The sequence below is a fragment of the Poecilia reticulata genome, linkage group LG17 (genome assembly GCF_000633615.1).
Source record: "Poecilia reticulata strain Guanapo linkage group LG17, Guppy_female_1.0+MT, whole genome shotgun sequence".
In the NCBI taxonomy this organism is placed as follows: domain Eukaryota; kingdom Metazoa; phylum Chordata; class Actinopteri; order Cyprinodontiformes; family Poeciliidae; genus Poecilia; species Poecilia reticulata.
In genome coordinates this window covers 23,238,569-23,262,347 of record NC_024347.1, presented here as the reverse complement: position 1 = coordinate 23,262,347, position 23,779 = coordinate 23,238,569, and the positions used below count along the sequence as shown (strand labels likewise).

General features: G+C 38.8%; 1 protein-coding gene across 7 annotated transcripts in view; it reads right to left on the bottom strand.

Moving 5' to 3' along the window:
- Positions 1-23,779, bottom strand: part of LOC103479750 (netrin-G1-like) — an 87,549-nt gene that overhangs the window by 43,650 nt on the left and 20,120 nt on the right. Inside the window, exons 1-2 of one of the 7 annotated variants that reach the window (XM_017310191.1) lie at positions 20,736-21,138; positions 13,339-14,002 (exon numbers count right to left, since the gene is read on the bottom strand). In XM_017310191.1, the coding sequence (XP_017165680.1) occupies positions 13,339-13,584 (246 nt within the window). In that variant the 5' untranslated portion in view covers positions 13,585-14,002; positions 20,736-21,138. Of the gene's footprint in view, positions 1-9,062; positions 10,058-13,338; positions 14,003-18,009; positions 18,029-19,377; positions 20,137-20,735; positions 21,139-23,779 lie in introns of those variants that run through there. The other 6 variants (XM_008434376.2, XM_008434378.2, XM_017310194.1 and 3 more) reach the window with 6 other exon arrangements.

Sequence of the window (23,779 nt, the reverse complement as noted above, 5' to 3'; positions counted from 1 at the left end):
TATATGTATGTGCATTTGCTTTTCAGTGCCACTCTGCTACATATTCTTAGTACAGGACAGTGATTTGAAGTATTGTGCCTGAATAGGACAAAATATACTGCATTCCAGATATTTCTAAAATGTCTTTCTCGGTGCCTCCAGTCAGACTGATCTGACACTAGGTGGTGGTGAATTTGTTAGTACTGTTGCTTCACAGGAAAAAGATCAAGGAGTTGCTCTCTCAACTGGGGCCTTTCTTTGTAGAGTTTGTGGGTGTGGGTTTTCTTTCACGCGTCATTCAAAAGCATGCAGGATAGGTTAATTGGCCATTTTAAATTGCCCTTGGATATGAGTGTACACATCAGTCCATCCATTTTTTATACTTGCATGACTGTGTGGGGGGATGGGAACTGGTTATACCTGTATTATTTAAAGGGAGAAAAAAATTTCAGCCGGTGAAGACAAGCCAATAATTGTTGAAGGGAAGATTTACGAAGCTAAATAAGACACACATTGGAACACTGACCCTAAATATACAGCCACATCTACAATGGAAGGGTTTAAATTAAAAACAYTAACTTGAGAAATCTGTTTTTAGTTCTGGCTCAAAGCGTATTTCCTTAGCTATGTTTCTTTCCTGTATGTAACCAGAAATAAACTTAGGATCCATCAAATCTGCTTTAATATATTTAGCAAAATACACAAGCATCATAGGCTCTAGGTTTATTATTGTGTGCGTGTCTTCTCAAATCCAAAATCACTTGTGCCAGACAGCCCTCACATTCAGGCTTCTGCCTGTTGTGAGTTGTTTTTTTCTCACTGGTGACAAACACTTGCTCAGTTTTGATGCAATTGACTGGGTTTCATAAAAAAAATAAACTTTTACCAACTGCCATACAAAAATAAACTAAACTGCATTACATTATGATGAGGATAAATTCACTTAAATCAAACTATTTGAATGTGTACTTGAATTTATTCAATGCAATAGAACAACACAAAGGTACAGACAAGTCTCTGAAAAGGTTTTCATGAATATGTATTTAGCCCCCTTGCAGCAATACCTGTAGAAAAATCAAGTGCAACCTAGCTCCGGGGGTAAGCATGCTCCTGCGAGGCTAGATGATTTTATTTAATATGTAATGATGATTGTTTTGAACATCTGCAACAATAAGGGTTTCCAATCAGGCAGTAACGTGAACCTACTGAGTAGAGCTAGTGTTAGTGGTTAGGAATGTGGAAAGTGATACGGTCAGTTTTGTCATCTAATAACTGAATTCAATTCGCATTATTTATATTGCCCTATTCACGGCACATGTTTCAATACAACTGTTTTGTTTAAATGGACATGAAGGTTGTGGGGCACAAAAAAAAATATTGTCAGAAGTAAACGATTATACATTTCTAAGAAGAATATATTCAGTTTGTCAACAGACTTAAAAAAAAAAAAACGGGGGGTGGGGGGTCGATGTCATATTTATTTGTTGCCATGCTAGAAAGTTGTCGCTATGAGTGTAATGGGTGAGACTGAATAAAAATAAAATGAAAACGAATTCAGGAGGCAGGCATTTTACCTGCATATCACAGGGTGCAGAGGTGATTTCTGTAACCAGCTATGGAAGCTGATGCTTGATCAAAAAGAAAACACAAATTACTTCAAGCATTCACATTTCAATTTACTGCATGCCAAACACGCCGCCCTTTGGAACACAGCCCTCGCCAAAGCAGTCCCTTTGAGGGTTGCAGCACAGCCAGTCTGGCCTTTTGAAGTGCATCACTTGGCAGTTCAGCCGCACCAAGATGCAGGGCCGGAGCCTTGATTTGGATTCACGGGGCGTCAGCAAACGAGAGGAAACACACTCCACATTAATTAACACCTGGCCTCATTATCTATCCCATGTGGCAGAACTCCACTGGGGTAAATTTAACACCGATTTATTAAGGAAGGTAGTGCTGAGCTTTCATTAGTATATGCACTTAATCATGTGCATGAAATGTCTTTCTTGATGCTTGAAGTCCTGAATCAAAGATATTTTGTGTGTGTGCATTTGTTGTCACTGCGAGGATGTCGCCTGTCACCACTCACTCCAGGAGGGATTTTATAAAACACCTCTTTTTACTGGTGTAAGAGAAACTTCAATTGTCTTCGGTCAATTTCTTGCCCTTTTGTGAGGTTTGCTCCACATAATTCACTGGGTAGCTAATTATATAATGAATTATTACATTTGTATGTGACTGTTAAGATATCCTGCACAGACAACTTGCCATGTAGGTGTCTGTGTCTGAAAGAAGACCATCTCTGCTAGTTATGAACATTTAATTCTGCTGAGTACACAGCTGTACTGGATCATAAGTCTAAATGTCATTAGCGTCAAGCTGGGCTAAAAATATGCATTTCCGAGAACACAACAGTATAAAAGTGGTGAAGTGGGCTTTTGAGTGTTTGGCTCTAGGCCTAGTAGTATACACATATAGATACTAGTCAATTTTATTCAAAAAACCAGAGTTTATGTGTGAATTAAAGCTTACTTTTGAAGTTACATAAATTCTTTGACATATTTTCTTCAAAACTGAAATCCCTCTATCACTTCATCCATGGTCTATATCCACTTATCTTTGCAAGGACATAAGGTTTCTCTCTAGTGGTTACTGGGTGAGAGGCTTGGTAAATCCTGTAAAGGTCACCCTTTCCATTACAGGGCAAACCTTTACAGGGCACATGGTTACATGTGGGTCCATGTAACCATGGATATAATGCATGTAACCATGGATGCACACAAACATATATAAGGGGATTTTAGAGAACCAGTTAACCTAATGGTGATGTTTTTGGACTATAAAAAGAAGCTTGAAAACAAACAACGTGCAAAATCCATGCAGAAAAACCCTGAGCGGAAATTCAAATCTACCATCTGCCTGCTGCAAGGCAACAATGCATGTTGGCCCCTGGCAACTGAGCCGGAGAGACACTGAGAGTAACAGTGAAAGAGAGACTAATTAAGTGTATGATGCTGAATCTGTTCAAATTCTGACACTAAAGAGGACAACTTTAGTGGTTTTACTGTGCTTAAGAAAAATGAAGATAGTGATCATTGACTTTTACTGGTAGAAGTTGCATTAAAAAAAGTATTTTCCATTTTTGACCATTTTTTCTTAAACAATTGTGAAAAATCTGAAGGCTATTTTGATGGATTACAATTCACACAACTGCCCATTTGATGCAGATGTGCAAATATTTTCAACTATATGTACAGAGTACATAGAAGAGGTGACTAAATTCCATCAACAAAGAAAATTCCCATCCCAGCTAAATGCCTCTTGAGAAGACCGTCACTAATCTGTATGCACAAAACAATTATTGATGCACAGAACAAGACACAGTAAGCTCCATTAGCCGAAGAATGTACATATGACATATGATTTGTTATATGTACAATAAATGGAAGTGCAACGTCCATTTATTTCTGACCGTTTTCATTACAAAAATCTTTGTACTTGATAACTAAGATGCTTGCACTAAGCTTAGTTTCTGATTGATTTTCTCAGTTTCATTACGATTTGGCCCAATAGTTTAAAACTAAATTAAAATCTAAGCATAATCCATCTGTCATCCCAGTATGCATTCAATCTAACGACGCACTAAAGAGCAGCCTCTAAATCGATGCGATATCGATTGTGAGTAGTTTCATTTAAGCACCTTCGAATCACACAGAAATGTTTCACTGGATCTGAGCGAATTGTCATTCAGCAGAAAATCAGAGGACACCCGCTCCGTTCTGAGCCGTTTGAGATGCAAGGGTCATCTCAAATAAATTGATAGGAACTGGGATGAAATTGAGAGAGTGAAAGAAAGAAAAGCATGAGGACGAAATTGCGGCATTGTTCGTCAAGGCACCAGCTCACAGTGTGTCAACTCGTCCTCCATCTTTTCAATCTGCATAGTTATTAGTCTTTTTATTAATTTGAAATGCCAAAGTGAGGAATAAAGCATTGCTGAAATGTCACCCATTCACTGAGAATGATAAAATCACACCATCACCTCTTGTGGTAACGAACATTCTTCCTTAGCTGTGTTTTCATCCCAAGCTCTCTAGCTTCTCTCCCTTCTGAAGCGCAGCCTCTTTCACTCTTTCTCAGAGATCAATATGGCCTGACAGCATGATGGCTGGGTTTCCTAAGGGTAGGTGGGTCGCAACAGTTGCCTGTCATCTTGCTACTATTTCTCTCTGTCAAGTCTTGCTCCTTTGACTTAGTGCATGAGTAGAGCAAAAATATTATAGATATATTCCAAATCAGTCCAGATTTCTGACCTTTTCAAATTTAGGATTTTACAGTAAACATGAAATGGTAACACGCTTTCTACCCGATGACTAGGTTTCTATTTCATTATTACAATGCATTGTGTGTTCTCTGATATATATTTTGCAAAAGTGGACAGTTTATCTATCTCTGTAGATAAAAAGAGACATTATGAACTCCAGGTCTACATATCTAAAACAACTTATCCAAACACCTTCTAACGGGACTTTACAGACACAGGTGGAGTTTAAACCAGAGAAAAGGGTTGGAAGTATTGCTGAGACAATGGCTACGAATGCTACTATCCCCCCAAATAGGTTTCCAAGTAGATTTAGGTCTTTACTTTGATTAGACTGGTCTAATACATTAATATGCTTTGAGTTAAATCATCAAAATTCCATCAAAAAGTAGAAACATGCAAAAAGCTTGATAGTGCTTAAAAAAGGGGTTTGATTGCAATAATCCCAATAAAGATTTTTCTTTTGATTATAATAATTTTCAACATCCTGTTTCAACAAATAAAAACAGACACCACATTGTTTCTGTTATCTAAATGCCCCATCTAACTCAGATATGAAACAAACACACAGGTTAAATAAAGCTGATTTTTGATCTAAAAATACCAGGAGTATGCATATTTCTGAGATTAATGTTAAAGTTAAATCAAACAAACATATGTTTTTGGTAGAGCCATATAGTTTTGAAATATTTTATTTTCATTTGCAAGTCCTAGAACACATAGATGTATATTAGTGTTCTTAATTGAACACACAAGATTTGGAAAAAAAAAAAAGTGTTGTAATTGAAGGTAACTTTACCAGCAGAGACCTGAAGCATTAAGAATTAAGTTAACATTTTACAGTGAGAAAGCAACTTGTAAATCGAACAAAGAAACATTTGGTAAAATTTACCGTAAAAATAAATCGATGAAGCACATACTAATAATGTGGCGATGCAGACAGATTCTCAGTGAGGAAACATGCATTTAAATGTTAATCTTTCTTTAAAAGGTCTTTATGTCGAAGCCCAAAGCCTATCACTTTCTTTTATATCTCCATGCATAATTCATCTTTCTTTGTATTTACAACCGTCGAAGAATTAACCTGTCACAGATCCCAGAAAAGAAATGTCGGCATATCTCTATCTGTCAACTGCTCACCTCATATAGAGCAGCGAACCCCGACGTGCTCAAACAAGACTTGGATATTATGCATCATCAGCTGACAGAAAACAAGAAAGTGGGAAATTAAAAAGCCAAGAGACAAAGAAGGTGGCAGCAAGTGAAAGAATAAATGATGATTCCCCCCTCCCCCCTCCGTCCTGGAGCCAGGGGACATGTTGCATGTCATCTCGGTGTCTTGGTACGCAGTGGTGCGGTGATGATGTGCTGGGCAGGGCCAGTTCACAACAGAGTCAAGGGCACCAAGGTGACGGCAAGTTAAACGCTCCAACTGTTCCCTGTCTCCAAACAAATACATGGATGAGTGAATCTCCCAGCGAGGAGGAAGGGTTCAGGGATCAAAGAGGGGCAATGACAGTTCCGCATTTAACCTCTGACCTGTTTGACATTTCAGCAGCATGAGGTAAACACACAGGTCATCATATAGACGCTCAAACTGGCTTGAGGTAAAATCTGTGAAAGATTACAGTGCCCTGGAAATATATTTATACCTGTTAAACTTTTCACATTTTGTTGTGTTACAACCTAAAAAAACAAATATATTTCATTTGTTAGTTTTTTTTGTTGTTGTTGTTCACCAAATTAGTACATAACTGTTAGGTGAATGTAAAATAATGAAAGGTGTGCCAAATTCAATCGCAAGTCCATTGATGTCCATCTTAACCAGCTTTAAGCATTCAAAAACCAAAGTTTTTGCCTATTCTCCTTTGCAAAATAGTGCGAGATTTCCTGAATAACATGTAAACATCAGCTTCCAATTGGATTTGGGTCTGGGCTTTGACTGAGCCAAGCCTAACACATCCTTCCATTTAATCTGACCTGCTCCACTGTCAGCCCAGAGCATGAAGCCGTCACCAACATGTTTCAGGGTGGGGACAGTGAGTTCAGGGTTGCAGTTTTTGCTTTCCTTCAAACATGGAAATTTGCACGTAAGACACAAAGTTTAATTTTAGTTTCATCTAAACAGAGCACCTTCTTCAGCATGACTGCCGTGTTTCCTACATGGCTTTTCATGCAAACAGAAGTTCTTATTGCTTTAAATTTGCTACGCTCCTGAAAAAAATGTGAAATTTGTAGAGAGCACCACTAATAGGTTGGAATAATTGGTTTAATAATCTACCTATCTTAATATTTTGCCTAGATAAAGTTTAACTTTATCCCTGTGTCCTTTTCTATTCTTCAAATAGATATACAAGGTTTTATTTACTACCTCTTGGGCTACAATTTTAAGATTTGTAAGAAGGCATCTATATCAAAAGGGTTAAAGGTAAAATATAAAACAAAATGAACTGTTTGGATATGAAGTAACCAAAAGATTTTAATAATTTTGCAAGGCACTGCAAACTCTAAACATTAAAGTATAGTTTTGTATTTATAAAAGGGGAAATGAATTAGCTGGGCAGCAATTTTCGACAGAACTATGGTTTCTAAACAAAAGAGCTTGACGAATGTGACCAATCCTTCCATTTATTATCATCTGAGCAAATTAGTCAACCCGTCTCCTGAAAATGATCTTCTTATGCAATAAAGAAGCAATAACAGTGACGTTGAGCTGGAAAGTCAATTTTTGTGTATTTCTTTCTTTTAAGCCCTGCTCTGATTCTCTCCGACAAGAATGTGTCATTGTTGCAAGTGTTTGGTATCTAAAACGTTTTTTTGGGTTTCAACTGCCGCACAACTGCCTCATGACCAGAAATAGAAGTTCAAGGGAGATGCAAATTTAAAATGGTTGGCGCCTTCAAAAACTGAGAGCATGATTGAAATTTTCTGAGACAAGTGCAATAAAATCAATCTAAAAGGAAAATGAAACCATTGCAATAATCTACAGTGTGTTCTACGGAGGTACACAAATATTCAAAACCAAAATCTGGTGCACTGGTGCAGAACCACCTGGAGCTTGGCAATGATGGTTGACCTCCGGAAAACACACCCCTCACTGCCTTCCTTAACCTTCCTCAACAACACTAGCTGCACTTCCATTGACCTGAAAATGGCACAAATTGAAATTCTGAAAATAAAGTAGCATAATGGAAACACAGCAATTAAAAAAAACAAAAAAAACAAATTTTCAATAAAAAGTGTTTTTGCGCTACAAATGAGATGGTATTTCAGCTGTACTGAAATAGTTTTTTTCCACAAAACTTCAATGGAAACACCTATTTGCATCACCTTGCTTTGGAAAGAAACTGTGATAGGCAACATGTCACGCAGCAATTTGTTTCCACAACAAAATGTAACTGGCAGACCTCATGCATAACATACATTCTGCAAATTAGCATTTCTGTCAGCAAAACTTCCAACTAATTTCTATGGTTTATAATCTATCTGTTCCTCTAAAGTCTATTTAGAAGATGCTAACATTAGTTGTTGTTGACATGTAAGACAAAGACTGAAGACAAAGACTGAAAGTTCACAATGACTCCTGGTATTGTCAGAGATGAGTCGTCTGCACAGACGGCCAGTAATGTGTCGTCTCCAAGGAGCTTCGGGGAGCTCTCATTTCGCCTTTACATCTACAGACACAGCAGGAGATGTTGGGGTGAACTGGCAGCTACTCCTCTTCTCATCTATTCTCAGATAAGTGAGTAAAGTTTGAAAGAATTATAGGAATTTATTTGGTTTCATCCAGAGTAGCTGTCATAAGCATGATTACTTATACAGCCTTAGCAATGTTTACACAACTCCCTCAGTGACGTGAGTCAATGTGGAGGGAGTTATGGGAAACACATGGGAGGATGATGCTTGACTTTCAGCTCCCATTCATTCATTCATTCATTCATTCATTCATTCATTCATTCATTCATTCATTCATTCATTCATTCATTCATTCATTCATTCAGTCTAGTTTCACAACTATAATGCAGGAAGGAACCAGTGTGATAACTGCTTTGCCTATATGCATCCATGTGTGTCTAATGAGACTTTTGTTAATAATGACCATTTAAATATCTATTTTAATTACTTGCGGCCAAACGATGATGAATAAAATGATGAGTTACATTTAACAGAAAAGTTGAAAAGGGCTTAGCACACCCAGTTTATTGGGTACTTTTTAGTTAAGTTGTATTTTTGAGCTATGAACTGTATAGATCAGATGCGCAGCAGTGCAGATCAAAACTAAATTGTTATTACAGGTACTTTACGAAGGAGTTGAGGAGAACAAGTATTATGAACTGTGGCTGAAGGCCTTCATCTGAAAAAAAAAAGGGGCAAATAAACAAATCAAATAGGTTTTCGAATGGAGATCAACTGCTCTCTTAGTGTTCATCTTAAGTTAGTACACAAAGTACTCTCAATGTATGGTTAGTGTTTTATGTAGTTTTTACAACATTACGCTGTAAACTCTGTGCCTTGCAAAAAGTGCATCTCCATTCATCCACAGAGTTATGAGGGAACATGTTCATGTGGCTAACGATCATAGACTATGCTTTACTTGCTCCTCCTCCTTCAGCCAACTCTTCTCCTTCCAGACATGATTTGCGATCTTACGGGTTCTGTTTCCGCTCTGAACAACACCAGTCCCAAACTCCTACTTTTATAGGTGTCAATGAAATAAAAAGCAACAAAAATCATCAGCCTTATGTTGAATTCAAAATAAACTCACTTTGTATTCGTAACTTTGTGATGAGCAGAAAGAGCTCATCTGCATGCTCCTCTCCTGTCTAACACTGGTCACTTTCCATTGGTGGTCCCTCATCCCAGAGGGAAGTGTGTCAGCAAAGCATGCAAACAGAATAAACACACAAAATCCATTTAAACCAGTCCATATTGCTTTGTTTCTAATCATCCGATCAATGATCATTTCAAATCCATCCAAGCTGTAGAATTAGTCAATTTTGGCTTCTCTACATTTGATAGAATAAAAAACGTTCCTTGCATATCTTAGTTTCATATTTTCCCAATAGTGAAAAATTTGCTCATCTGAACGAATCATTTGAGTGACCGAACTGCTGCAAGTCACCAACCGATTTGTTCATTTCCCAGTTCGGATGAGGTCAGCGCGAGAGTGCTGGTCAAGTGGAAGTTTTGCGTTCTGAGAATGTATGAAAAAGAAAGCCRCAYAATGATGMATTTGCCTGACATTGTTGACAAACAATAAAAAGGGTTCTGGGTTGAWATTCTGGCCTTTCTCTATGGACTTGGCTTGTCCTCTTTGTTCATGCATGAATTCTTACCAGATACTCAAGCTTTCAGCCAAAGTCCAAATTTATGTACTTATATTTAGGCTAGTTGAAATAATACCGCATTAGAGAATCATTGTAGTCATTTAGGAAATATTTCTGAGCACAATRTATTTTAGTTATGCATGCTATTATTTTATAATGCACTACTTAAAACTGTAAAACATGGAAAATTATGTTTTTTTGTGACTAAACAACCTCTAAGCAAATGATGTTGAAGATTCTGACTCTTACCCTGACCTTCTCTGATGCATTAGTGAGATTTATTTTTAATCTTGGCCTATCACTTATTTTTGTCATTCTATGAAAATGCATTTCTTTCTTTTTCCATACAAAAGTTATTTTATTTGAGATATTTTTATATCATAAACTGGCCTGCAAACCTGACGAGTCAGAAATACTGAAGAAATTACCAACCATTACTCACTAATCCTCAGCCAACCCAGAATAATAAGCACACACACRCRCRCRCACACACACACACACACRCRCACACACRCRCACACACACACACACACACRCACRCRCACGCACACACACACACGCACACACACAGACAGACCTTCTCAAATAGTATTTTTGACACAAGCAATAAAATAACAAAAATCTGAATTCTTGCTCAATATTTTCACAATGCATTGCACAAACAGCTGATGCAATATCACGTAATTACCTTCTTGTGTTTTTACTAAGTGATGCAACAGCTAAAGAGATTTTACCATAATACACTTATATTGGTTAGAATAACTGTTTAAACCAGTTGAAAACGTAATGCCTCGCTAAAGTATTCACACCCCTAGAACATTTTGGCACTTTGTCACATTATAACCACAAACTTTAATGTATTTAGGTGGGAATTTTTGTGTGTGTAAAACTCCAAGTGGTGCCTGTGCTCAGCCTCCCTGAAGCCATACTTTATATCCATCTTCCACTGGAAACACGGCTGTGAGGCTCTAAGCATATGTTCATTTACTTATCATGACCATATGACATGGAAAAGAACAAAAAAACATCAAATAAGAACAAAATGTAGCAGCAGCAGAAAAATTTGCAATGGAAACCCAGCACCACTATACGGAAGAGGAAAAAAGAAAAAAAAATCTGACTTTAATCTCAGAATTCTGACTTTAACCTCGGAATTCTGAGATTAAAGTCAGAATTCTGACCTTTTTTTCTCAGAATTCTGACTTTAAAGTTCTGACTTTAAAGTCAGAACTGTTTTTTTTTTTTTTCCAGTGGCCCCAATCCTCTTCCGTACTACTAAGAGTAGCAAAGTCACGACAATATTTTAGCACATTTTGCTCAAGTCAAATATAAGTACACACAGAAAATGAAACTTACACCTATTCTTCTTGGGTAATGTATGTGAAGGGCAATCTTCAATTTTGGCATTGATTCTCATTTGTCTGGACTTTGKCTARTCTACTCTGACACTTCAGTAATGTTTAAACAACTGCTTTGTATCTCAAGCTTTATTAGAGGTTCTACTGGTGAACTAACGTTTTCTGCTGTGTTGAACAGTTATTTGTTTTAAAGCAGCCCTGTATTTAGTTCAATTTGGTATCCTATTCTCTCAAGACTGACTTCCCTTTGCCTCCTCAAGAAAAGCATCCCCAGAGCATGATGTTGCTCTGTACTTTATTTTACTTAGAGGTATCAGAGTAAAGGGGTGTATTTGCAAATGCATGTCGCATTATTCAGGACTGTATGTGCTAAAAATGCAAAAACCTTGTACCTTTTTCTTTCATCCTCACASTTATGCACTGTTTTTTGTTATTAAATTATCTGACTAATTATAAATGAAACAATGTCTTAATTGTAATCACCAAAAAATTGGGAAAATAATAAGAAGAAGATAGAAAATTGTCCTAAAAGCATCCAGCTGGATGAGTACAATTAGGAGGAAAAGGTCTTCATAAACTTGGCAACGGTATTCAGCTCTGTTTTGCTCATCCTGCTCCTTGTGTTGCGTTAATGTTGCACATTCAGATAAATTTACTGGTATGATGAAGGTTACACAGCTTGTTTTGACACAAGGCTCCAAAGAATATCACACATGAATACACCAGACTAACTCCTTTTTCATCCTACGGTGGCATTAAATGTCTCAATGCCATCTGGTGCAGTGAAAATAAAAATAAAAAAAGTTTCACTTTTAAGGAAGACCATCCTAATTGGTAAATGTTTACTTGCTGCAGCTCTCAGTGGGCAGGCACACAGCTTTTAATGAGTCACTAAAGCCTATGGGCTCTTTAAGCTTACTTTAAGTGTGTTTCCAAACAAACTCAACCCGGGGATGAACTGTTGATAATGRCTTGTAAGGGCCGAAACACAGCACTGAGTGATCAAGCACGCACACAAGTACAATTACCCTTTTTCTACTGTTGTGTGTGTGTTTTARCAATTCTCACTTTGTAAGATCCATTTTCCAACAATTACTGCATTGTGAGGACCCATTATGGGGCAGAAAGCCTGGGCCCCTTAAAGAGAAGTTCTTTTTGTTGGGTTAGGGGTTGGGTTTAGAACTGAAATGGGAGTTGAGTTTAGGCTATGTGAAGGGTCAGGGGTCARGGTTAAGCTATAGGAATGACTGAAAAATGAATGGAGGCCAATGCTAAGTCCTTGTGAAATTAAAAAGATATACTATGTATGTGTGTGTGTACACAGTTTTGTTTGGTGTTAATGTGTGTCTTATAATATAATTCCATTCCCTGATGTTCCCTGTATGCTCTGGAAAACAACCRTTGSTAAGSGACTTCTAAGCATGTAGAGACTCCCACCTATCRTTGGAAGTAACAAAACCACCTGCATTAACCTGAAAATGAATCTGGAAATTCAAAGACAGTACGCTCTAAATTGTGTAATATGTTGGTTTATCAAAGAGTCACCTCCAAGTTATGAAATGTAACAAACATTTCAGTAAAGTAACCCWTTATTTCAGGAACGTAACCTGTAACTTTTGGAAAGTATCCTTCAGGAAAGTAACCCCCAAGCATGGGTGATAACCTCTAGGTTTTAGGAAAAGACAAGGTTATAATTCACCTCCTCAGTGTCAAAGAGCAATCCGTAAGAGGTTGAGTAACCACTAAGTTAAAAAAAAAAAAAAAAGCACGGCAACATTTTTTGCAGGAGTTTCTTTTACGTTCCTGCAGCGCTTCCTCTAATTTCCATAAAAATATATGTTGCAGGTAATAAAATCCAAGTGTGTAAATTCAGCCAGAATGTAATAAAACTGATTGGAAATAGAGAAAATCTAAATCCTAAGAAAAGTTTGACGAAAAAAAAAAAAAAAATCAAGTATTTAATGTAAACATACATTGTATCACTTTCTATTAACAGCTWTGTGAATACTGTGTGAGTTTACAGTTTCAACTTATACATTTACGGTTTTGTTTGCTTACTGTGCCTGAAGTTATATAAAAGACCTCCTCTATATTACTTACATCTGTCAGTATTTGCCAATTTATCTGAACTCATCTTTAATCTGTGTTTACGCATGCGGAAACGTGCGTATGTGCGCTCCGGCTGCACTTAGAACTTGTTTCCTATTGCTCACCGGGTCTATACACATTAATCTCTGCCTCCACGGCACCATATTGCCTCATAGGCTCCGCTCTCTATCCCTGACCCAATATGCTGTGTGATCCTGCCTACAGCCTCATTTGTCTCCATCAGGGGACAAGCGAGGTTACGACTCACCAAAGCGCAGTACGTCTCAGGCGGATCTCCACACGTGATGTTTGGGGGGTCGAGGGCCACTCGCAGGTACTTTGTCATGTCGGTGGCTTCTGGCTGACAGGCCATGTAGTCCCATGCCAGGCCCTCCTCTGTATAGATCTGGGATTTGCACACGTCATAGTGTCCCCAGGCTGCAGGGTAATGTTGCATAGCATGTGTCACACTGGTGCACACAGCCTGCAGGGTGAGTAATATAGGCCAAAACATTGCTGATCTTTTTCTTTGTGGCTTTTTTAGAATTCCTCTTCTAAGTTTTTTTTTTGTCTTTAAAGCTGCAACTGCCTCTTTGCTGTACCACAGGGAAGGCTCTAAATCACTTGAGGGTCTGAATGGTGCGATGAAGCATTTCGGAACAGTGGAAGCATCTTGAACTCGTGTGTGTGTGTGTGTGAGCAGATTCAGGCAACCATTAGCGTCCACGTCGTTATTCTGGCTTTGATTGGCAGCGCATCTGACTGGCTGATGAGATGTGCCAACAAGTGAGCTTTCTCAACAGTGCTGATCACTGATGAAAAGGTCAACAATCGGTCAGATGTGATGTTTAGAGAGGAGCAACACTTCTCATATGTCAGCAGATTCTGATCTTGATCGCCYGTCAGTTGTGGTGTTTTCCACTGGCAGCATCCTAAAAGACAGGAGACGGAAAAATAAATAAATAAAGACAGTTGGAAAATGTTAGCACACTAAAATACTACAAACATAAAACCCTCATTGCCTATTCTCACATAATCATAGGGCGGTAAAACACAATGCAAGGTTCTTCTGTCTGTATGTAATACTCAGTAATGACCATGTCGAAACCACTGCATACAATTTAAATCGAACTTGTTCCGTAAAGCATAATCTCCATAAGATTTTCATACAAAAAGCCTTATTTCTATGTCTCAAGTCCCTGAGTTTAAGTTATGGCTTTTTCCGGCTCCTTCGACACCCTTTGTGCAGAGCAACATCTGTCTAAGCCCCGTTAGATGCATTTGGGATGCATTAAAGTAAAACAGTGAGACAGAAATGGTTTATTTGAGGTATTGTACGTTTCTCACAGCTTTCACAAGCCATCAGTCAGATGAAGCAACTCATCAGGCAAAGGTGACTCGCAGCAGTCTTCAGAGGCCTGTATAATCTTAACATAAAGAGTGCATGAAGAAGAACAACTGCCTCTGAAATAGGAGATTTGGACCAGTGGAGTTATCCTCAGAGTCGTTTTACTGTGATGAAAATAAGTTCCATATATTTAGTGCCAAAAACATTTATGATTTTAGTAGCCTATTGTTACACAGAGAAATTTTAATGAGAATTTTATTTTTATTTGGACAAAAATCTGATGCTAAAAAATAACAGTTTTCAACAAAGACACTAACTGTTGGCACATGTGACATCTATTTAAAACGCTAAACTTGTCCATATCTAATGTTAGAACAAAAATTCACGTGATAAGCAATGCTGCTCGAACACTTGATGTTCCTGTCTCATCATGCCATGAAAGGACAGTAAGATGGCAACACATAGCAACATGGCCATAGCAACAAATAGGTGCTATCTGCAATCAATCTAGTTGTAGAAAGTATCCCAGAAAAAAAATTCWAAAATCTGCCCTACCTTTTGGTATTTGGTCAGATGAGACCAAGATTAAGCATTTTTGGCAACAAAGACTCCAGGTTGGTTAGCATAAAACAAAGAATGAAGAGTGGGAAAAGCAGCTTATGACCTTCTGCCCACTGTAGTTGGGAATRTGTTAGGCTATGAGTCTGTCAGACCTAAATCCTAAATGAAACTTGTGTGGTATGTTGAAAGAGCAAAGCATTGGTGAGAACCCAAAACTCCAGATGATGTCGTGAGATTGTGCAAAGAAAAATAATGAAAGCATCCCACTGTGCTCCAACCTTAATAAACGACTAAGAGTGGTTTGTACAAGAAGACGGTAAAAAATAGTAATAGCACCAGTATCAATAATCATGCCACCAGAGATTTTGTTGAAGCAATAATTCATCAGTTATCTTAGCCGACTGAATATACGAAATCTGATTAAAGGTTGGGTTGGAAAAACGAATAGATCGTTTMATTTTAAGGTCAATTACCTCTYGAGTCTTTCACAGCATCTAAAATGTTTTCTTCCTGCTTTGCTGTGCTTTTAGCTCCATCTATCTTCCAATAGACCCTGATTAGCTTTCTTGTCCCTGCTGAATAAAATAATCCTCCAAGCATAATAATGCCAGCCCGATTCAGTGGCATGATGTGCTTAGGGTGATGTGGAGTCTTACTTTGTCTCTACACATGTAAACATTTTGGTCACGAGGTTCAAATTTGGTTGCATTTGCCCAGAGCACTGCCTGTCACATTTTCAAAGTCTTAACAGAACTGCTGTCTTTATACTGAGAATGATTTAAACATGTGCAGAGCATTAATTGGGACATGTTGAAGGATTTAATTAAAAAGATGAAGACCAAGAACTTACAACAACAAAAAAACATGGAGACAAGGGGAATGCAGTGAGCCAGAGGAGAATAAAAACCACAGGAATCCAGGAAATAAAGAGTGGCACAGAAACTACAGCAGGGATAACAAGGCATAATGGGAGGAACCAGGAAGGAGAGTGAGGAGCAGAAGTGTTTAAGTAATGGGAGAGTGAACATGGAACAATGGACCTGGGCTGATTGGCTAACTGACTGCAGGTGTGAGGGGAGAGAGAGTGAGAAAGTGGCACAAGGGGCAAGCGAGAGTACACAAGGCCCCAAGTCTAGGAAATGAATCTAACACTAAAGAATAACAAGACCTGACAAGCATAATTAAACTAGATGAACAAGGAATAGCTGGACACAAGAACCAAAGTTCAGAGAGGACTGAACCAAAGTAAAAAAAAAGAAACATGGTCAGTCTAATCAAAGAAAAGGAACTAAACACAGGAAGTAACAAAACAAAACACCAACTCAAACATGAACCGCAATGAAGTATGTTTATTTGAGTTATGAACTAGTGACAGCTGGCTAGACATGTCGATCCCTACAGGATTTAAGGACAGCAGCCTCCATTCTAAAAAGGAGAAAATCAGCCAAAGAAAGCCAAAAGAAAATTTCTTTTAATTTATCTCCTGTCAAGCGAGAGGACACCCAACAAGTGGCCTGCTAGAAATTTGATAACACAGCTAGAACTCTGAGTGATGAATAAAACTCCCCATGAAAGTGCATTATTTTCAATGAATATAAATGTCAGCCTCTGATCATCGGAGATGCGCCACAGGATTGGCCTCTCTCATTTTCAACACACAAACATCTCTTCACACTTCATCAGGCTGCTTCATAATCCTAATGCTGACGTTCACAGTGCTCCATGTCAAATTAGGTATCAGCTGTGTGTAGGGGTGGTCACGTATCTTCTTATGTAAAAGAAACATTTAGGATTAATAAGAGGCAGCAGTTGGATTCGCCATGAGAAGTTAAGAGTTMATCTTTCCCACGTTGAGTAATGACATCTTCACAAAACTACTATGAAGTAATGCAGGCTTGTGAATAAAAGAAATCATCTAAAATGCAAATCAGTTCAAATTTATCTTTAGCATCACCACTTTACCCTAAGGCACACATTTCTGCAGGTATAGTGTAAAGACAGCACAACATATTACAGCCTCTGTTCAGAGTTTGATATTACCAAATATCGTCTTCTACTCCTGTTTTCCCCTTTTCTCATATCTCTGCCTCGGTGACACTGCTCAAAATGCGGCGAGCAGCTCGGGAATGCCATAATTTCACCGCGAAAAAAATACGAGGTCAGATTCTATATTAAAAGTCATAAATATTTAAGCACCTCTCCATATGCAGGGAGAAGAAGAGCCACCTCACCTCGATCCCTCTCCCACCCCTCTCACCATCTCTTTCACTTCACTTTTCCTTAAACCCCTGAAACACCCCCTTGTGTCTGCTTGCATCCAGTCCCCTGGGCAGCTCAAGCATAGCAGAGTGTTTTAAAAGTCAGCAGACGGCCTGTCGTGCCCCATGGCTCGTAATGGTTACGAACTCCCCCCGCTAGACTCTGAAGAACCATTCCGGATGGGTTTCATTCATTTTATAGTCATCCTGCTTAAGTACGGCTTTTGCCCCCTTCAACGATTCTGATCTCAATGTGATAAGGGTCACATCCCTACCTGCAAGTATCCACAAAAGTTTTAAAAAGCAAACAAACAAAAAAAAGCATCTTGATGAAACAGCCTGGCGCTTATTCTGTTGTTTATCTTTCAACAATTTTCCACCTGGTGAGGATTTTTGCTTGTACACGCACATACGTGCATGGACAAACACAGACACACACACGCACACACACACACACACAATTCCTTTTCATTGTGTTTATTGATTGCATTGACTTCCAAGCAATCACTTCTGATCTGCTGCCAATTTAGGCAGACTGATGTTGTGCTTTGCTTTGCTTTGTCTGATGAGAGCAACAATAAATGGATAAATTCTCCCAACATCCTCAGAGCCAAAAGCCAACCCCTCAATATGAGTCACAGTGGGATCCATTGGCAAGCAGAAACATGTCTGTGTGGGAACATGTTTTTTTTTCCCTTTCCAGCTTCAGAATCTCACTTCTCTCTAAGACCTCCATTCAAGATCTCATCCTTTTCTGTTTTAGTCACTTAACTGTTTTTCTCTGTGTGTGTCCCAAATGCAAGTCCGTGCACTCGAACCACCTGCACATAAAAACACTATTACTGCTCCACCTTTAACTTCACCAACAACACCAGCCACATTAGCTCACTTGTTATTTGCAGGGAAGTTTTTTTTTTTTTTCCCCAGCACTTTTCTGCAGAAGAGCCACAATTTCACCGAGGGGACGTGAGTGATGTGGGGACAGTGTGATAGTCCTGCAGCCACAGCTAGACAGCTTGTATTTGAAATATTCTGCCATGCATAATTCAAAGTTCTTCTTCTGGTCATCTAACATGCAAAGAAGCACACAGCATATTAGCAACAGGGGCGGGTGGGGGGCATGTAAAACCCCTAAAGCTGTGTTTTTGCCTTTTTTTCCCCTCAAGGTTCTGGGGCTGGAAAAGGGGGTTCATGATGGGCTATCCATAGTAATGCATGCAAGTTATGCATAACATATAAAATAAAAATAAATAAGTAAAAAATGTTGCATTGAAGCTTGTAGTTTTTGTTCCAAAAAGTTGATATTAGAATTCAAAAATGGCTTTGAAAAAATGTGCATAGATGACGATAAGCATAGATCAGCAATACATACATGTTAAATTGAACACTACCTTCTATTTTATAGGAATATTTCATGTTCCTTTTCAAAATGTATAAAAACTCTGATGGCCATTTACAATTAGCAAGCAGTAAACAAACGAATACGTTTTACATTGAAAAATAAATGGTCTGATCCTTCCCTATGTGCCAAAACTGTTTTAACCAAACTGACAAGTTTTAGGGGTGACCATTGTTCCCCTTTGTGGCGGCTCGTTGGTGACGCCACTGGTTGGCAAAAACAAACACTAAAAAAAATCCGACACACATACAGTACATCTTTAAAACAGTGAGTGTGTGTATGTAAGAAAATAAAAACGTGCACCATGTGCTCAAACTGATATGTATTTATCAACTGCTTGATTAATGTTGGCTTGTTCTCGCACCAATCAGCTTTTTTACCAGTCAGATTTTCCGCAGAGTCGAAATACACATTTGTGCAACAGGTACTGAAGGGATATTTCTTTAATTAAATAACTGATGAGTTGATGGCTGTTACTAATACCAAATTAGGTTAGGAATGTCATGAGTCTTAAAGGCTAGATCAACACTATTTAGTATGTCGTATAAATAACTGGCTTTTAATAAATGTTTGTCCTTTATAACGCTCATTCAGTATTATTTTCACCTCCCGTATAACCTTTAAGTCTTAAAAAAAAAAAAACTCACTATAAAAGCAGAATCCCAATTAAAAATAGATAATCTTCACAAAGCAACACTGTAAAAGCCACAACATGCAAACAACGGCCAAAACAATACTCACATTTAATTGCGCTCCCGGGACGAGCTGATTGTTCAACAAGTTATTTGCAGTATTTGCTTAATGGATTCTCATTCGGAGCTGAAAGCCTTTCCTATGGTGTCTTTATTTGCTCTAACAGTGGCAAAAATGATCTCGTGGCAAAAGAAAAGAAGTAACGTTGACGCATAACGCGTGAATTCACCCGGACACCCGCGACGTTTCTGTTTGCTCCAACTTTCCTTCAACTTTTCGGTGTCACTAACTAAGCGTTTCATCCGATTGTCATATCTTTTCTCTCGCTCACTCAGGACTTTTCCGAACATCGACTGTGGTCCACTGAAGACTTTGCGCAGCGTTGCTGCTTATTGGCGCTGTGTTCATCGGAATGGCGCACAGAAAAGAAAAAAAAAGACCCCCGCTCCCTTAAGCAGCCACATCAGCTGAGGGGAGTCACTTCGTTGTCCCCAGATTGATGGAAGTACATCCCGAAGCAGAGCGACTCTTGGGGGTCAGGTTGCCAGATTTCTCAGCCCAGGCGACTTGCGAACAGAGGAGAGAGGAGAGAGATAAGCATCTCTCTGAAATGGAGCCACAATGTCCAGTTTCACGCGAAACGCTCCGCCGGGTCCTAAAGATAATAGCGACAGGCAGTTGAGGCTAAACTCCTTTTCTTTCTTCAAAAAGCCTGCTGTGATCAGTTCACATTTCTGTGCAAAATGCGCGCGGAGTACTGCTTACATGTGATACTAAACTTTTTTTTAATGTTTGCTCTTTTTCAAACTTACAAACGTAATTTAGCTTTAAAAAAATTATTATCAGCTATTTTTATATTGATTCATGATTGTTTATTTATGGCTATTATTTCGTTTCTTTGTGCATTAAGTCTGTGGAGCGCATAGGACTTACAGGAAAACGCAGAGATGCATGTGTGATCATCACTAATGTTCATACTTATGCAGCGAAGTCCAAAAGGAGCGGATGCGTTCCAGTACTATAGGAACGTGAGCGGTGACCAGCCCACAACAGTTGTATGCTTCACGGTGTTAAACTGCGTGTTATCCCGGTAAAAAAACCTATGAGTAAACTGAAAGTGAGTTTCAGCTATTTTCCAAACATAAAAATGGAAAGAGTAAAGCTATCCAAAAGAAAACGCCTGTCCTAACCCAGGCATTAGACGTGCAAGTTTCAAAAGCGACCGGAGAGAGTGTTTAGAAATCAGTGGAGATTCCTTAGTCTTATTTAGGCTGGAGTCTGATGTTTCCCATTCGCGTCGATGACCCTTACAGATCACAAACACTCCTTGTTTCGAGTGAAACACCTTAAGACTCAATGCATGCCAGGACAAACAACAACAAGAAAGAAAAAAAAAAAGATCTTACCTTGCATGTGAGTGTATAGACATTCAAGCTGAACAAAACCCGATCAAGAGCGAGAGAGAGAGAGAGAGAAAGAGAGAGAGAGAGAGAAAAAAATACTGTCCTGAATCTGTGGAGTAATTAATCGGTGGGTTTTTTTTTTTGGAAGCAGCGCCGAAAGAACAAGTAGGCGCGCCTGCCGGGCTCCCTTGGCGCGGAGTCACAGATGTCACCCTCTCCCACTACAGGGTGCCGAACAGCGCGGCGAGCAGCCATGCTGACAGCTCGCTTTCAATACGCATTTTAATTGTGCCGTAATGCCAAACTGCTGCAGATTACCACACGATAAGAGCAGCCGCGCCCAGCTGAAGGTCATCACAGTCACCGAGCAAGATCCGTATCCCACTCTTTGGTGCTGCTGCAACACATTTCCAAACTACACGGGTTCTTAGCAGAATAAGCAACTCTTTTTTTTTTTTTCGTTTTTATCAGATCTTTGTTTTTGTAGGTACTTTTGTGCCTCGGATCTTCTTAATCAGGTGCTGCAGAGTGCATAAAAACAAAATCCGCCAAGCTTTCGCTTGGAAAAAAAAGAAAACACGTTTTTTTTTTAAAAAAAAAAAAAAGGTTTTTCAGCACCTTGGACAGCTTCATGTAGCCCATTGTAGTTTGAGTTTGAGTGCATTTTTAAAGTTTTAATTAATTCAGTTGAGATTCAAGAAACTTGTTAGCTGTTTTTGTATTTCTCTTTTCTATGTCTTCTTTATATTTCTTTTATTTTTAACTTTATTACTCGGTGTTTTCATACATTACTTCACTGCATCCTTCATCGTTTTATAAAACATTTTTCTTTTACATTTGTTCTTATTACTGTTGTGCTGCACTAAAACATGCTTTTTTTTAATGAATCTGACACACTCGACCTGCAGTCTTTACTGATTTTTTACTTTTAAAACCTTACCTGGTTTTAAACCTCCATCCGTGAGGTGGAACTCGGTTCAGAGCTGCTGTTCTTCTTAATCAAAAGAAGCCAGTGGAGGATGTTTCTGACTCTGATTATCACGTGTCTCTGGGAGGAGTGCTCTGGGTAAATCCAGAATCCTTTGGCCCATGGATGCCTTAAGATCCACCGAAATGACCGGAGAGATAGGATAAAGAGAGGGATGTCTGGGCCTCCCACATGGACCAGTTAAATCCATTGGTGGCTTTACCTACATCATAAGATCAGCTCCTGAATCACTGGGATAGATTGATAGATCGATAAATAGATGGACAAGTTTCCATACAACCATCACTGACATGGCATATTAGTTTGGGATTAATATCAGTCATCTTTATCCATTTCAAAAAACGGTTTATTTGTAAGGGATCACTGACTTGTTGAACCTTCAACTGTCTTCAAGTTTTTTTTATATTCCACCCACATTCTGCAATGCAAACCACTGTGAGCATTATACCACTCTCTCTCTCTCTCTCTCTCTCTCTCTCTCTCTCTCTCTCTCTCTCTCTCTCTCTCTCTCTCTCTCTCTCTCTCTCTCTCACTCACCATGCCTAATAGTTGGCACAATGTTCCTGGATTTGAAAGAGTCACTCTGACACCCTAAAACCTATTTAGTTTCATTTTTGCTAAATTCCTTAATCTTTCATTAAACATTCCTCAAGTTCAACATTGGGCTAGTGTAATGGACCTAATGACAGCCCAATTTGAAATTTGATGCCAAGGCCTAGAAGGCAGGTCCAGCTTAAAATGACCTGTCATTTCTGCTAAAAAGAGAAGTCAAATGCCTTGCTTAAAAATGACAGATTAAATAAATTCATATTAGTCCATAAGATGCTTGCTCATTAAAATGACTGAAGTTGCTTGGTGTWTGATCATCCCACCCTGGAAAAAGAAAAGTTCAAATGTGTCTTTAAGTGGCCAAACGTAACACGGCATAAATTGCTAACRATGACGACATGCAAACTTCTGACCGGGAGACAGAATGTGTCTYAAATCCCACCAGGAATCCCTTCATAACTCCTCCACTCCATAACTCATCCACTGTTTTCAGCTGAACACAACAGTGGATGACAAGGATCCAGAGGTGGAGTCTGCCCTCTCACCCTCTGCCTGTCCTTTCCCTCTGCGCCACAGAGAGCCCGGGGCTGACAGAGATGGAGGGTTTGCTGTTTCATTCCGCTCCCAGGGGTCTATTGATGGTTTCAAAGTGGAGTCCACCTGCCACAGCTTTAATCATCCGTGACCCCAGCTGCATGTTGGAAGACCAACGAACAGTGGCGGGGGTGGGATCATGCAGTGCCTTTCTTGGATGTGTGAGCAGTCAAGAAAAAGGAAACGAAGACAGACATAAAGAGAAGATGAAGAAAGATTTGGTACCTGCAGAGTTACGAATGAGTGTTTTGAGTTTCCGTCTCCATAGCCAGATGGATGTTTGAAATAACACTGATTTAGATACCGCGTATATTTGGATTTATGTTTTTCATAAGTAATTTATTTGGTCTAAATGTATCATTAGTGTATTTAATTTCAACCAAAAGGTGGAGCACCGTGAATCAGCATGCAGGCACATCTCGTGGCTGCCAAATTAATTCAATTTATTCAAAAGCCTTTCTTAAGGCCAAGGTTGTAATCATGGCTTGCAATTAGATGGGACATAAATATTAGATGACTTCACTTTGCAAGTCCCTATGAAAGGCAACCCCAAGTATTTTTAAGCTGTTGTTGATTTCCATAAAGATATCAGGTGCTAGTGGCTATAATTAAAAGAGAATTGACACACAGTAGTGCACAAAAGTCTCCAATCTTTAAAGTGATCCATGATTAGTTGAACATGTTGGCCTAATTATGTTGTAATTTTCATATTAAATGAAAACTGCTGTTTGTGATGCGTACAAACTCATCATTAAAAAAAAATATATATCTTTCATTATATTTTTCACCCATGGAGGTCACCATTTTTTYATCTGCGCAGTGCATGCTGGGTTGAGGATGCGGTTGGGTTTGTTCTGTACTGAAATCTACAGAGCAAACACAAAAACTGATACATGATCTGGCAGGTGGTCATTGA